At 44.4% G+C, this 17,219-nt stretch overlaps 1 protein-coding gene across 2 annotated transcripts in view; it reads right to left on the reverse strand.

Moving 5' to 3' along the window:
* The window catches only part of LOC144782903 (sodium/calcium exchanger 1-like), a 369,404-nt gene that overhangs the window by 72,480 nt on the left and 279,705 nt on the right, over positions 1-17,219 (reverse strand). For both annotated transcript variants that reach the window (XM_078662150.1, XM_078662151.1), the window contains exon 5: positions 12,744-13,016. In XM_078662150.1, coding sequence (XP_078518276.1) covers positions 12,744-13,016 — 273 coding nt within the window. The remainder of the gene's footprint in view (positions 1-12,743; positions 13,017-17,219) is intronic.

Below are 17,219 nucleotides of genomic sequence, written 5' to 3' on the forward strand. Positions count from 1 at the left end.
TTAAATATGTTCTCATGTTACCCTATCTTTTAGAACTCATATTTTGCATTGCAGTTTGTCATTTCCTGATATGGTCTAGAACGGCCTTACTTAAACCATCTAAAGAATCTTTGCCCTGAATGCATAGCGTTACTTGTTCCATCGCATATTAGTGTTTCTATGATTACCCTGACTTTATTTCTCTATAGTTATGTACTTTTCATTATCTTGGTTATTGATTGCCTCATTCTTGTAAACTTGATGCTTGATGAAAACAAACTTTAGATAAACATTTTAAAACTTCCAGTTGTCCGTGGTCATTTACAACAGTATTGAATGTCATTTGAATTTGCATTTGCTGCCTTTCCTTTTACAGCTAGGCCCCTGATCCATTGAGGTCATAGGTACCCGTATCGGTGGATGGTAAGTCGGGTACTCTGAGTAATAACGGTAGGGAACACACACAATTGGTAGCAGCCCGTGAAGTCGCCCTGTCAATGAGTAGTGTGAATTAAAGTATATGGACCCTGAAGCCGGAAACGGCGGAATCATTGGCTGGGTGACCTCGCGCGCTCTATCAGTAATAACTGCCAAAAATTGAATTCCCAGAAAACAGAAGTGATTATATTTGGAAACAAAACCTCTGTCTGGTCTCCAGCCTAGCAGCCATATGGAATAGGATCCTTGCCTGTTCCAGTTAAGAAAGCAAAAATCCTGGGTGTCCTTATGAGCAGTAAACCCACCTTTGATAACTAGGTAAACTCAGGGAAGGCCTCTACTTTCTTCACACTGAGAATTAATAAAAAAGATTCTACATTTAACCCCCTGGGTGTCTCAAAAACAGTTGTGGCTTCCCTTGTCCTGTCAAAGTCACACTAGTGTAACGATCTGTAGCATTATTCTAGATCTCTTTCTGTCCATACTGCTGAGCCAGCGCCAGGACACCTACGGGTAACCGTGTGCTCTATATAACCTTAACATACCATCAACATGTCACTTGCGGCCCTCCTTGTAAGAGGCAATCCGTTTACGTGTCATGCCCGTTGTTGTGGCGGACTGTGTTCAAAGCAGGAGGCAGGGCTAAAGGGAATCGATATAAAGGGAGGACCATTGAGGAGAGCCAATGAGGAGAAGGCGGAAACTTTGGAGAATTCTATCTTGGTGGACCAACTTATGGGGACATTCAGCAGAATGGTAACATAAACATGCAGATCCAAGCTTCTGAGTTCCTGACAGGTTGCTGAAGCTTGGCTAGGAACAGTGACATATCGGCCACGCGGCCTGCGACTGACACTTCCCCATCCCTACAGATCTTTAAACATCCTCAACTGTAGTAACATTTCTTTCTTTAGATGTGCCCTATCTTTGGTTCAGTTCCAGACAGGAAACAGGCTAAGCCTTTTTATTTCCAAGCAATGCACAAAAAAGGGAAAAAAATACCACCCTCCCTTCATCCCCCAGACACCCCTTGTCGAATCAAAGTGACCCAGAGTTAATACGAGAAATGCACAAACTGCAAGATGAACTGAAAAAAAAAGAACTTGATATTCTCACAGACGACAGAAGCCAAGCAAAGATACCGACCCCCTCGGGGAGATCTGGATGAACGCACAAAGCAAAATGCAAAACAGAATAAAATGCAGCGGATTATGAGTGTCAGCCCTCGGGCCAGGAAATGAACCAGTGTGCACAGTTTTTTTAATTGCAGATCTGAGATATCCTTACTTACATAAGATTTACGTTTCTCACAATAGCATTAAAATGCGGGCTGCGCAGCGCGGGTTTCAGCTTCGGTCTCTTATTAATACGCACTGTTATGCAAGGGGCCGGAGTTCCATTGCCTCGGGCCGCCCTAGCACATTGCTGAAAATATCTGCACTTCCGGAACGAGCGACTGTGGCTTCTACTTGGAATGTCAGGACAGCAGGGGGCCAATCAGCGGGAGGGACCCAGGTTCTTTCAGTGTAATATGTCCACACATAAGCTTTCTGTTCAAAATGATCGAGAGTGGGAGGGGGCAGGGCGGGAGTCGGGGTACCACGCGGGTGGATGGCGTCCCCCCACTTATTTTACCAGGAGCTCGATTACTGGAGCAAATGGAGCCACACATTCACTCTTCGGCCTCTCTGGGGCGAGATCGGAGCTCATTCAGAACGCTTCTCAGTCACACGCTGGCTTCTCTGATGCAATAGAAACTAAGGGGTGAGCGAGGGGAGGCAATGAGTCTGATGGTGCAAGCCACCTTTCGTGACATCACTTCCTGTCATGACGTCAGAGTCCCCCCACTTCTTTTTTTTAGGGCTTGTGCCTTGGGAGGGGGGGGGATCTTTCCAATGCAAATAATTATAATCATTTATAGTTTATTTTGGTCTCACCTACAGACAGTGTTAGACCTAGGGGCCTATTCCAAAGTAGGACGGACTCAGGTCCGTCCGACATCGTTCACGAGCCGTAACCGACTGACCTGCTGCCGTCTCGGTCGCATTCGTATGCTTCACAATGGAAGCATGCATTCCGAGAGGAATGCATGCTTGCATTGTGTAAAGCAAGGGTGCAGTTCATCCCTGCACCCTGTGGCCGGCACCCCACGGTGCCTGCCACCGGGTGCAGGGATCAACAGAGGCCGTCGTAAGCCATCCGAAAATCCGAGTTGGATTCCATTCCGACCGAGCCCATCAGAATGACTCGGTCAGAAAGGAATCCGGAGGGCACATACTGATGCGGTCAGAAGGGATGTATGATGGTACAACGCGTACCGTTTCAACGCGTGCTTTTTCAACGCGTCTTTAACAACGCAAGTCCTTACCACGACTTGCGTTGGAGGGGCGCGGATAGTGAATACTATAATTTACTATTCTAATACCAGTCCCCGTGGATAGTAGGGAAGGTGTTGGAATAGTAAATATACTATTCTTTATCCTTTAGCGCCCTCCAGCGCAAGTCCTGGTTACGACTTGCGTTGTAAAGGACGCGTCGTAAAAGCACTGCGGGGTAACATCCACGTTGAAAAGGATGTTCCCCGGTCAGAAGGGCTCCAAATATGGTTCGCAGTCCTTCCGATCGAAATCAGCCCCCTATTGTCTACAATACAGATATATAGGGTGGACTTTGGGTCAGCCAATTGCTCATGATTGGATGGCTTTCTTGTCTATCGCAGTTCCCTGCTCCTTATTTAATGGTTTTCTTCCATATTATTGTTTTTGTCCTGCTCACCCCAAAGCATAGGTGCACCACCATGTTTCTAATTGTATGACTTGTATCTTTTTACCTGAGTAAACACAATTTTTTTATTTGTGTTTTAGCACTCCACGGGGGGCGTCTTTCGTTTCTCTCTCCCATCCATTTGTTCCCACAGTGGCTCCAGCTTCCACTCTTTCTGGCCTTGCTCCCCCCCCCAACGCCCGCTCTTCCATTGGTGCCCATCCCATCCCCTTTCCGTTCTCCAGTTTTTTTTAATTTTCTTTTTATTTTTTATTTTGTAGAATTGTTTTGCGAGAGGGCAGCAGCTGCACACTAATGCGGGCAAGCTGACTTCTCTCTTTTTCTGTTCTTGCATGTACGTTTTTTGTGAAACTCACCTGCTGCCTGAACCTGTAATGTGCCCATAACCTATGCAAAAACGTTGCTGCTAGAGTCTGCAAATCTGCCTTCCTGAGGGAGCGAGATTTGTTTTTCTTTTTCATTCTAGGTAACATTTCAAGTATGGTATCAATCTACTTCGAAGGGTAAGGCTATAAAAATTAATGAAACAAAATATAATTGATCAATAATAGGGCACACAAATTTCTGAACTGCTGTATCATCTCTGGCTTTTAGGCAGATTTTCGTGAAAATGTAACAATTTGGCAACTATTGTCTCAAAATTCTTTTAGGCCTTGCAAATCTGTGATGTAGGTTTTTTCTGTAAGAACAGTAAATATATTAACACAATGTGATTAACATACAGTAAAATTAAGATATCCTGTTGAGATGTGTGGTTTATTTTAAGATAAGTCAATGTAGGCTTCGATTTTAAAATGGTTGCTGCTGTCTCCATGAATGTATGACGTTACAACGCATACATTCACAACACATGCCATCACAACGCAACTTTTACAACGCAAGATCCATAACAACGCATGCCGTTACAACGCATGCCATGCCAACGCAGATGCTATTACAACGCATGCCATTACAACGTAAGTATAGGTAAGTATTTAATTTTATTAATATTAATTTAATTTTAATTAAATTACACAAATTGTTTAAAAATTTATTAAAATTAATTTTTATTTTTTTTAAAATATATTTTAATTTACAATTCTATCTTCTTGGGGTGTAATAGTAGGGTAAATGTTGGATAGTGTAGGGGTTAAAATTACTATTCAAACTCCAGGGGGGTGTAATAGTAGGGTAAGTGTTGGATAGCGTAGGGGTTAAAATTACTAATCTAACTCCAGGAGGGTGTAATAGTAGGGTAAGTGTTGGATAGTGTAGGGGTTAAAAGTACTATTCTAACTCCAGAGGCTTTAATTTAAATAAATTAAATTAAAATTAAATGTAATTAAAATATTAAAAATGATTTAAGTAAATTAAATTATAATTAAAAAAAAAATTAAATGTAACTAAAATGTTAGAATTATTTTAAATAAATTAATTTAAAAAAAGTTTTAATTAAAATTTAAAATATTTTAAATAATTAAATTAATTTTATTAAATTAAAAGAAATTAAAATTAAATTAATATTAATATTAATAAAATTATATACTTACCTATACTTACATTGTAATGGCATGCGTTGCAATAGCATCTGCGTTGTAATGGCATGCGTTGTAATGGATCTTGCGTTGTGAAAGGTGCGTTGTGATGGTTGTTTCCCGTCTCCATCTACCTTTCCCTGCATGCAGTCATCTCTCTGTCCTTTCTCTACCATCCACTCAGCTGCGACATGAATATATATATACTTACCATATGTGGTATAAGCATTCGTGGTAAAGGCACAAAAACATACCTACTTGGAAAGGCTGCATACTGAAGGCTGTTTCCCCTTAACCGTCATGATTTCAATATAATACTTGTCATACTCTATAGTGAAGCCTAATGTGATTTATATTTAATTCTAAAATGTTATTTGATATTGAATTGCTTTGAACCACAAGATCCAGAGAAGAGCAACAAAATCCTAAGGGGATTAACACTGCTGCTGGTCTGTCAGAAGCGCTTTCATTTGACATTTGAGATAAGCGCTACATCACCTGCAACTGGGCAATATTTCATAATTGTCTTTGCAGAGCCTCTGGTGTATTCGCAAATTTACATACAAAATATGCTTTAAGATGACGCACTGTCAAGGGAAATATAAAAATAAAAGCACCAAAACTAGATTGGGTGGGGGTTCCTGCACTACTTTTTGCAGACAATAATCTCCTACTATTCCAGACTCTCCAACAGCTCCTGGCAAATTGTAATGTCTATTTTTCATCTAAGGGCCTTGACGTTAATAGTTCCAAAACAAAGTTCATGGCAGTTGGACTCTATAAGGCATTTAAGCAACCCTTAACCTTGGCAAATGAAAGTTTGGAGCAAGCACACAGATTTGAATATCTGAGAATAATATTTGATAGTAAAATATTATCGCTACCCTATATCGAGAAGGTTAGTGATTCATCATCAAGCTTCAGTGTTTTATAGGAGGTATCAGTGGACAATCTCAAGGGCAGTCCTCCCCGCTATAGAACTGTATAAGTTAAAGGCCCAATCTGCTGCTCTATATGGGGCTGAAATATGGGGCCACATGAAGACAGACCTTCTTACAACTAGTGAAAACAAATTTGTACATTTGCTTCTTCACCTCCATACTAGCACTCCCTAATCCCTTTGTTTTTAGATATTGCTTTAAAAAGAGTGGGGGTCCTTGCTAGACTTAGACCCCTATTTTATTGGTAAGACTTTGCACGACCGAGGAGCTGCACCCGTATCAGAGGGCAGTAGAGGAACTGTTGACCCTAGATACAAGTCTTACATTCCCATAGTTTGAACATATCCAATATTGACTTGACCGGTTGGTCCTTGGCCATTTTTGGACGGACCCTGGTTCGTTGGTGGCCGCGTCCAAACCACATTTGAAAGCCCATTGTTGGGATTTCATCCAGGCTAACCTCCACCGCTCCTCTACTCATAGTAGGGTGACACTGAAATTCCTCTCTATCAAGGATACAGCCAGCTACACGGAATTTCTAGACCTACCACTTAAGCAACTAGTGAAATCACATTACTTAAAAATTCACTATGGTACACTTGAATTAGGGCCGCCTATGGCTCTGCAGGTTGCCAGCGGGAGTGTCTGTAGCACGTCAATGTATATCCCATGCTCCAAGTTACAGATTGAAACAGTGCAGTACACAAGAGGGAAGTGGATATGGCCACTATGTAAATATCTTGGAGAATGGAGGTATTTGGAGGCGCTAAAAATTCTAAGGAGCAACACGGCCACTTACATTGTTTTTGCAGTAAGCAGTTATTTATTTTCAGTCGCCCTTATAGGGAAAGAGAATGGCCTTAAATTTTAAACTGGTGGCTTTTAGCATTATTATAAACTAGATAAAAATCGGGATTAGTCATGAAAGTGCCTGCCTTACGGGAGATCAGAAACTAAATCACGTTCTGCACTTTTTAACACGATAGCGGAATAAATTGCCATGATCTCCTATTCTTATATATCTAATGTAAAAGATGTATTTTGTTCCATGTATTTCCTATTCTTAGAATAGGGAGCCCAAACAAATGTGTTATCACAGTTTTAACGCCTTAACCGCGGCGGTTTTTCCGCCGCGGTGCGGGCGTTCTAAAGGGTGGGCGGGGCTGCGTCGGCAGTTGGTCGTGCGCAGCACTGGGGAGGGAGTGCTCGCGACGGCCAACGGCAGCAGGGAAGGTGTTAAAATGGATTGATCTTATCGATCAAACATTTTTACTATAATGTAATTGTCATAAGTGTAGTGTCCAGCTGGACACCTTCTAGTGTTCCGCCTGGTGTTAACCAACACTGCACACCCATCCATCACAGGCATCACCGGTCAGGTGACCCTGCAAATAAAAGGGGCCGGGTGCACGTGCCCTGGGCCAGTTCCAGTACCCTACCACTGTGTGATGTGTAGTTATTTGTCTAGCATGGGGGCCCAGGGCCCGAGACACTCAATAAGGTCTATTTTGTTTGTTTTGTGGGATAACCTTCCGAAATAAACATTATTGACTTGACTTGCTTTAAGATGCATTGATTACCACATTTTCCAGCATGTTCTCCAAAGGGGACCCCGACTGAAGGGTTCCCCACGGTTTGTCCCATCAGGGGTGGAAACGTCAAATCAGCAGCATGAAACCAGTCCACCGGAAAGAGCTTACAGGAAGGCGGGAAAGACATCTCACGAGGAGGCGCGAGACAGGGATGAGAAAGACGAGGAGGGAGGGCTGCGGTGTAAGACGTGGTGAAGGGGGCTGCTGACGAGGTCTCGGGGAGAGAAGAGCGGCGGTGGAGGAGTTGATGAGAGTAGAGGACGGGCTCGAGGGTCTGTAATAGAGCGGCTAATGTATTGAATTATTGTGACTGATGAGGGCTCCTCTGGTATATTAGTGCAGGCAGCTCCGGAATCAGACAACATCACACTGAGCGATGGGAGATGCGCCGAGACAGCAGCTAGACGAAGAGACATATTTACTGAAAGCGCATGAAGGAGGGAGGGAAGGTGGAAGAAATATGAGACAGAAGCGAGGGGGGTCAACAGATCCATATAGAGAGCGGGGAGGGAAGGGGGAGAGAGAGATGGAGAGAGGAAGGGAGGTTTGTGGAGAGGCGGCGAGGTAAGGGTGGAATTGGTAGTGAAAGGCCGCGGGCTCCTCAGAGACAGAGAGATGGCGCAGTAACAGAGAGAGAGAGAATTGCTGAGCAGAAGGCGGCTTGAGTGGCTGGGCGCCTGCTCACAACCCAGCTCGCACCTGCTGGCTGCCCCGACACCAAGGGGACAATTAGAGGAAGCAATTATAACAGTTAGGATGAGCCAGGCCCCCCCAGCCTCCGTGCATCCCCACTGCTCCCGGCGCAGCTGCCGAGCCCCTCCCGCGCCCACATCTCGCGTTATGAACCTGACTGAGGCAGACACTCCATCTTTCGTTCAGGCCTTCGTTCTCACTGCCCCCGCCACCCCGCAGGACCGGACGGCTTGTGTGCCCGGCTCCGAGACTGCCTGTGTCAGCTAAGTTCTGCAGATGTCAGCCGAAGGCTGGTCTGTGACTTGATGGGTGTGTGGCGACTGTACGCCTGTGTGTGATGATCAGCCGCACTGGGGCAGCCTGTTTGAGTGACAGCTCTGTGACTGCTCCGTCAGCGATCCCTCTTGGACGCGTTCATGGGTGCAGCAGGTGCAGTGGCACCGAGGCCCGGGTTTATGGGGGGAGGAGGGGGGGGCACTTCACCCAAATATAGCTGTCTCTTACTTCCCAGCTGGACAATAGAGAGGCCCGCCGCTGTCGTTATTCACATAGGGAGCAATGGCACCCCTCCCCCACCTCTCTAAGATGGACTTTTCCTCTAGGTGTTTGCTTTTGCAAGTCATTTTCGTTAAAGGCATATCAGGCATTTTATTCCATGGAAAAAGAGAAGGGCCCACATCCAATCATAACCATATATTTTAAAAAAGTTAAAAAAAATGAAATACATTAAAAAAAGAAAAACAGGTCTTCTTCATGTTTGAACACCAAGGCTGCTGTGTGTGCTCGCTCCACTGTATATTTGGTGCATGTATATGATATTGACAATGTTGCAGTTTTGCATTGTATCGATCTGCAAGTTTTCGGAGTTACTATTCGCCACTACAGCAGTATTCATTTTATCTACAATGGATAGTTGAAACGCTGAGTCTGCCCATATTTAGACATATTGGGTCTCATAAACTATATTTTGACAAACTGCAGTGCAGCAAGCCGTTCTGCTGTGCTGCCTCGCTTCAAAGAAAAACGTTGGGAATGTGCCTTATCTACAAGATACAGCGCATCCTTGTCCTTTTCCCCTGCGCTGGGGCACAAACAGCAGCCGTGCACCAATGAAGACACACTTGCGTCATGTTGCGAGGGTGCCTGCGTTGTGGGCAGGGCCGGACTGGAAACCGAAACCAGCCCTGGCAAACTGCATGGTCGGGCCTGCCGGGGGGGAGGGATGGGGGGGTACAACCAAGCTGTTTGCTAGGGCCAGTTTAGGCCAATTTTGATACAGGGGGCCGATAATGCCAACCCAGATAACAAAAACGATGCCCTCAGGGGCTCAAAACCGGCCCCCACCATGGCGGTCCACCGGGCAAATGCCCGGTGCCTGCTACGGTCAGTCCAGCCCTGTTTGTGGGGATGATTAAAGGGACACCTTCCTGCACAAAAATAATCATTGATGGCATTTTCCTCTTTCTAAGAGGGAAAAATGAGGAGAAATAAACAGGTTTCTCCTCATTGCACCACTCCTACTCCTCCCCTGGGGAGGCGTATGGTTCAGACGCATTCCCAGCTTTCCAAAAAGTTGTAAATGTTGGACTGTATCAGGTTCCATGGGTGTTGCGTGGGAACACCCACAGCAACACCCATGGAACGCCCCTTTCACACAGAGTAATGTGTTAAAGGGCTCATATTTACAAGGCCATGAAAAGTCATGCAGGGTGACTTTACGTGGCCTTGTGAATATGGGCATGCCCATTGCGCTGCCAGTGGGTAAAAAAATGACGCACCAGTGACGCAATGGGATTGTAAATTAGGTGCATAATGTGCAGCTTGTTCAGAGATCTTAAGTCCACTCACTATACCGTGTAATGTATGAAGAGCCACCAACGAGGATCGACATCCACCATGCTTTGTGCTGGCATTTAGCACATTTCTAAGCACCTTCAGTTTTGGTGGATAATGGAAATGAGGTGCCCAGTGCTAACAATTTGTTCAGGATCGAACAATGATGTCAAGTGAGGGAACCAGAATTAGAACCCCGATAGGACCATGGCCGCCGAATTAGTTGCAAGCCCAAATCTCCTCCCAAGAATAGGGTTTGCTGTAAATGGAGGTTTTCTAGCAGGATAATCCCTTTGCACGGCTAGATTTTTATTTTACTGCAAATTCATGGATGATCCACAAATCCACGGTAACATTGAAAAATTTAAAAGAAGCGTGGGTTCCTGCACTTCTTTTTTTTTACTGTCGCTAGGGTGGGCCAAGTCCTGGGGGCATTATGAGCAGTATAATCAGAGGAGGGGGTGCGCTTGGCCTCCCTTCCCATGTCGATTTTGGCCACGGACACCCCATTCCCTGGAAATCCGGCCCATATTCAGCCGGGGAGGGGTGCCTTACGGCCCCCTCCCTGGTCCAATTTCGGCCCAGGGGACCCCATCCTCTGGTCCTGGCAATTAACATAAATAGGGAGGGGGGCACGCTGCCCCCTCACCAGGCCGATTTCAGCCCCGTGGACCCCATCCCCCAGGCCTGCGCGCAATTTGAAATTGAAGTGGGGCTACACTGTACCCCTCACGGAGCCATTAATGGCCCTGAAGTCCTCATTCCCCATGGCCGGCTCCTGCTATGTCCCGGGGTGTCCACCTCCACTGACGCGGACAGGGTTAACTCTGTTTGCTCTCGTTTGGGGAAGCAATTCTAAAACTCCAGCCAATCAAGAGCAAACACAAAGTCTACTATCAGCTGGCAGGAGCTTTACAAATGCTCCAGCCAGCTGGGAGTGGACTTCAGCTCTGTCACTGCAGGCAGGGAAACTGATCTCAATTTTGATCCCGCCCTCAGGGAGCAGCATTTTTAGTTGCTCCCTCCGGGCAGATGCAATGCTGGCTTCCGCTGGAGGTGGTGAGCCAGCTGGGGCATTGGGGGGCCAGCCCCAAAAAAGGAGATTGCGGGTGCCCTGGGTGCATGCCCCTTCCAATTTTGTTATTGGCTGGGCCCTGGGCGATGGGGTTACAGGGGCTAAAATGTGCCAGGGGTATTGTGTGCCTCCCTCCCATTTACAAAAGGTGCTGGGCCCCTGGGATAGGATCCCAGGTTCAGAATTGGCCCACGGTGGGGCTGTGTGCCCACCTCCCTATATTCAATATGGCTGGGCCTTGGGAGAAAGGGTCCTTGGGGCCAGAATTGGCCCGGGGAGAGGGGTTGCGTGCCCCCCCTATAGTTACAGTGGTGAGCCCCGGCAGATGGGGTCCCTGGGGCCAGGATTGGCTGAGGGAGGGAGTTGTGTGGCAATCCCCCATAATTACAGTGGTGGGCACCGGGGGGATGGGGTGCCTGGGGCCCAATATGACTGGGGGGACACGTACCCATGTACAGCCCTGCGTAGCAGCAGTTGGGGTAAAGTATGCTAATTAAATATTACTTTACATTAAAAAAAACTTAGAAATTCACTAAAAAACAAAGGTTACAGGGATATTATAGAGTGGAAATAGCATACAAAAGCGTAGAAAATCACTGATAAAACTAAAGGTTACAGGGATGTTATAGTTAGGAAATAGAATTCCAAAAACCTTAGAAATGTACTAAAAAACCAAAGGTTACAGGGACGTTATAGGTAGGTTCTGATATACACACAAAAAACCATAGAAATTCAGCAGCTAAAGTTAGCGTTATCTCAAGTAACTATAACTCGTACCCTAAGGTAACTATAACTCACACCCGTGCCATGCACTGCTAATTGTCCCACATATTACATAACCCATAACATCTTCTATGACAGCATTGATATCACTGTAATATTCAATGTAAAATTATTTGTGAGAAAACTGTGCATGGCGGGAGCTTGGCTTAAAGTTACCTTAAGGCACAAATTGTAGTTACTTGAGATAACTCTAACTATAACTGCTGACTTTCTGTCTGGTTTGTGTGTGTACAATCTGAACCTAACTATAACATCCCTGTAACCTTTGTTTTTTAAGTAAATATATATAGAACTATAGATATAGATACATTTAGCAAATTGACTTCTCTGCTTGATTGGTGACTGTAAAAACACATTACAAGATGTAAGAATGGTCCGAGAAAGAAGAGAATCTATTCAAAATGAAATAATAGAAATTTTTTAGATTACAAACTGAACGTCACAAACAAAAAAATACATCATGTTTTCAAGGTGCAATAAATGATATTCCCCTAAAGTGCAGAACACTACTGACTGAGTGCACGCATCACTGTGCTAAACTGTTGCTCTTGCTTAACGCAGTAGAGAAGATGCATCTACTCCTCAGTGTAAAGCAAGCAGAGGCAAATCCAATATATCTGATGTTGACTGTCATCCTTTTGGTTTTGTTAACCCATGTTTTGTTATGCTTTCTGCAAAACATTTAGCACCCTGGCCCTCATCAATAAAAAAACACATCAGCTTTAAGCTAAAATATTTTTTATTCTCCAAAAGCACATATTACTGTAGTTGTCTCTGGCACTTAAGGGGTCCACATTGTGACTTTGAGAAAGAGATAAGTGGTACACAGCAGCATGGCTCTCATGAGATTCAATGCAAATTTGGCACTGCACACACTGACTGTTGAAATGCTTACTAAATTGATGCTATCTATTGCGTTGGGCAAGGGGTCGCGCTAAACTTTTGTACATAATGTCCACCTGTTACTATGTATATGTGTGTGTCAGCCAAAAGACTGCCTGTGTTTGGACTTTGTGACTGTTCTATCACTGCCTGCATGAGCTGCTGCTTTGAGGAAACCTGTCTGCCTCACAATCTTCCACCCCAACTACTCTCTTGATTTGAAACGTACCTGGTACTGACGTTCCAAGTGCTACGAACACCACTGCAGTGACCGAATCTTTGAGACCCACAGTGCATCCGAAGTGCGAGGCAAGGTCACCAGTGACTGCTGTGAGTACGCCAATGAGGGAAATGGACACGAGAAAGCAGGCCCAGCCACTCCAGTACTCCGTGGGTGGTACAAAGGCGAAGAGAACCTTCCAGAAGACGGTGAGGAAATGCATGATATAGTCAAAGCAGGAGGGGAGACGTTCCTCCCCACTTTCATCTTCATCATCATCACCTAAGATTGTGGAGATAGAAAGACAGAGAAGGTGAAAGGAAATTAGAGAGTAATAAAGAGGGGCTTTTAAGTGTGCAACAGCAAAACAATAAAGACCCACTCCATCGGCGTACAACCAAATCAGTGACTAAAGAGGGGTGTTCCAAACGTCCTGCTCCCTACACCTCTCTTACCAATATTGTAAGAGACACTATGCACTGTTCTCCGCCAACATATAAAAACCTGTTCTCTCGGGCAACACACCAGAACCCACACTTAAGGTGTACCCGAATACCGGGAATTACCACTGCGTCCACACCCAACGTTGGACCCTGCTCTTGTTAGAGCAAAAAATGTGAAAGACGCAAATGACACCTCACGGAAACACCACCGTCGGGGTAACTGGTATCAAATTTCCAGACAGGCCCCTGTCTCATCATCGGTTGTCACAAGCGTCTTAAAGAAAAATAAGATGAAAGGAAAGAAGTGTCCAAAACAAACAACATATATAGTGACAAACTAGTGAAGGCGCAGAAATATCTGCTAGTGACCAACACATATAAACCAAGTGAAAATAAAGTAACAAAGTGCATAAAAACACACACCCAATAATCCGTCCCTTACCCAACTTTATTCATAGGGCGGAGATGGTGTGCTTGTATAAAAAGGCTGGTAGTTAATCATGTCTACCACAACCTACTGCCAGTGCCGACATGTTTCACTGCTATGTTATATTAAAGCAGTTTCTTCAGGGCTGCACTCTGGGAATGTAGGGAGCAGGACGTTTGGAACACCCCTCTTTAGTCACTGATTTGGTTGTACGCCGATGGAGTGGGTCTGTATTGTTTTGCTGAATTTGAGTGGAGGGCGACCCGCTCCAGGATCCCTCTGTGCTCCTATAATTGTTTAATACAAAGGGCTTTTAAGTGTGTCAATGCTTATCATTGCATTACAACTGTCACATATGATGGACATATAGCAAAAAATAAGAGCGTGTGAACAGGACATAAACACTACCAAACTTGCTTCTCCTCTTACACCCAGTCCTTCTTGTAGAATCCCACTGCGGTCATCCTTCAAAGACCTGTCTTTCACTGACATACTTAACGCCCTCAAACCCACTTCCCTTGAAGATGATGTTACCTGCTGTCCTTCAAAGCTCTCTCTGGGAAAGGCCTCTGACTTCTACTCACCATTGTCAATGGCTCCCTCACTTTGGGCATCTTCCCAGAAGCTCTCAAGACAGGTCAGATCCTTCCACTCCTAAAGAAACCTACTCTAGGCTCTGGAAACCTCACCAACTATCTACTGTAGATGAGTGATGTACCGGTGTGCATCACTCATCTACCCTACATAGACAAGATAACTTTAAAAAGTAGTCTATGCTCAACTCCAAGATCACATCAGCACTAACCATCTCCTCTATGACTACCAATCTAGCTTATTATTTTGCAGCACAGAGACAGCTACCGTTCACATCATAGACAATGCCTTCCTAAACACTATTTCTTCAAGAAAGCCTCTTCCGCACCACCATCCGGATGCAAAAGCACAAGGGCTTGAGCAGTCTGGATGGTGGTAATACCCTGCTCCGTAGCCTACAAGACTCCACACTGAAGCTCCTTAACCCCTTCGACGCTGATGACGAGCTGGGCTCGTCATGAGGTAGCCTCCTCGCACGCTCATGACGAGCCCAGCTCGTCACGTAACATGCGATTTAAAAAATCTTAGCGTGCGAGCGGAATTCCGCCCGCACGCATGCGGTTAAGGGAATCCTACACAGTGTAGCACATCTCATCCAGGGGTGAAAGAAATATGATCACATCACACCCATCCTGATGGAACTCTATTGACGCCACTTGCCAGCCCGCACCATCTTCAAAACCAGCTGCATCATTTTCAAAGCTATCACGCCAAGCATCCCAGCTTATCTTCTGGACAAGGTCACCATCTCTGATGGCTCTCGGCACACCCACATCCAGCCCTCCATCAGACTGGAGACAAAGATGTGTTAAAAAAGATATAGTACAGGCCTTTGCCAACAATGCCCCAATGATTTAAAACAACATCATCACATTCAAAGGCATCCCCTGAACCCTGCTTCAATTTAGGAAAGAGTTGAAGACACACCTCTTTAAATAACACTACACCACAATACAGAAACAGTCTGTTAGCTCAAATGGTATTTGTTATAGTAATCAGGATACCACCTCCATCACAACTGAGGTGTCTGAAAATATTTAGGATGGATGATCCATTGCAAATTAGAACTTCTTATCACAGCCACTGAAATTATGTTATTCTATTGCTGTGGCGTTTTCTGCATCATTATGGAGTTACCTCATTTTATAAACCTTCATCCATCTCCTACATATAAATATAATTCAACAATAAACTTAATTTCTTGCCCCAGTGGTTCAAAAGGTACTATGAAAAATGGCATTGCAGGTGCAACGCAGGGGTTGACACGTTGCAAAAGATAACTAGCCACCATTAAAGCAGTTGGTTGCTCTTTTCAAGTATAAAACAGGTACTAATGTATCCTTTGCCCACAAAGTGCCATTCCTTAAGAAGCTCTGTACTGTGTCCATTGCTGGGATCCATTTTCTATCAACATGTGTTAAAAAAAACTCTTGAAAGCAAGGTAGCTCTTCCATCAAATGTGCTGCATAATCTCACGTTCTTTTCTCATAATTTGGTCCTCCATTGCTGCATAATTCCAGTAGCTTTGGGACACATGCATCAAAGTTTGCATTTGAGATTCCTAAATTTAGATTTTTAAGAAATCGCAATTTAGAAATCACAAATGATTATGCAGGTGGGAATCGCAAATTGTGATTCCAACACATTCCTTAACTGTGACTCGCAAATTGTGAATCGCAAATAAGGAATGGCTTCCCATTCATTCGTATGGGCCTAGAGGCCCATAGGAGTGAATGGGAATTGCATGCACAATTTGCGAGTACCAAATAGGTACTCGCAAATTGCGCATTAAATTTCAAGGGTGCAAGGGGACAAAAAGGACACCCTGATGCACCCTTGAAATTGCATTGTTATCATATGTTGCACACACACATGCTCCAAGAGCATGTATATGTGGGCAACATGGAACTTTGAAAAATGCACTTTTGTGCATTTTTCAAAGCTCTTGCAAATTACCATCAACTTGGAATTGATGGTAATTTGCGTTTCTTAATTGCGAAATCGCAATATATATTTTGTTAATGCATTGCATTTAGGGAATCGCAATTTGTGATTCCCTAAATGCAATTGCAATTTAAATAATTGCAAATTAAGCGATTACTTAAATTGCGATTTTTGCTTTTGGGATGATGCACCCAAATGCAAAAATACTGGTCACAAAGGGGCAGAGTCGCAGAATCTGCCCTTTGCGACCGGTATTTTCAATGAGGCATGTGGCCCTTGGTCTATAACATTCAAGATGGTTCACAACGTCCAAAGTGGGGCTCCTAAAAAGATGAATGACTGTACAAACGCAATGGATACTGCTATTAACGTATAGTGTGTTTTCCACCTTCTTAAAAAGCACCTAATGCCATTCAGTATGGCAACCACATCCCAAGTAGATCGTCTAAAACATACAAAATAGCTGCTACCATCCCAGCAGAGGCGCCTGATTACATTCAAGATGGCTTCTCCTGTTCAGATTGGGGGATACTAATAATATTCAAGATGGCTGCCACCAACTAAAGCAGAGCATAAACCATTTGGCGTGTCTGCCACCATTAAATCTATGATACTTTGTACAGACAACAATGAATAATGATCATTCCTACCAAATAATCAATTTGTGTTATGTCACGAAAAATGTACAAAACACCACTCAATGCCTGGTCTTGACGCTCTCAACTGCTCAGATACTGTTGAGCAAAATTAATGCTATATTGTGATAGTAATTTTGCATATCAGATGCTCAACTCAGCCTGCACCAGTTCTTCTGACTTTGTGAACACATTCACAGTAGCCATGCCATATCTTATGGGAGGTAAAATGCGATTTTACAAGCAAGAGGAAGATGCAAAGAGCTATAGGAATTAGAGGAGGGCCAACGTCACAATAATTAAGAAGAGTTCTGTTAATACGCATCAGATATCTCCTCAGGCGTCGAGGATCTGATCTCTCAGTGTTTTGTATGGCTATAAAAAGCAACAGCGAGTATACACATCAGCGTAAATCTAATTATTCGCTAATGACAACGTTGGG

Source organism: Lissotriton helveticus, chromosome 9, assembly GCF_964261635.1.
Source record: "Lissotriton helveticus chromosome 9, aLisHel1.1, whole genome shotgun sequence".
NCBI lineage: Eukaryota > Metazoa > Chordata > Amphibia > Caudata > Salamandridae > Lissotriton > Lissotriton helveticus.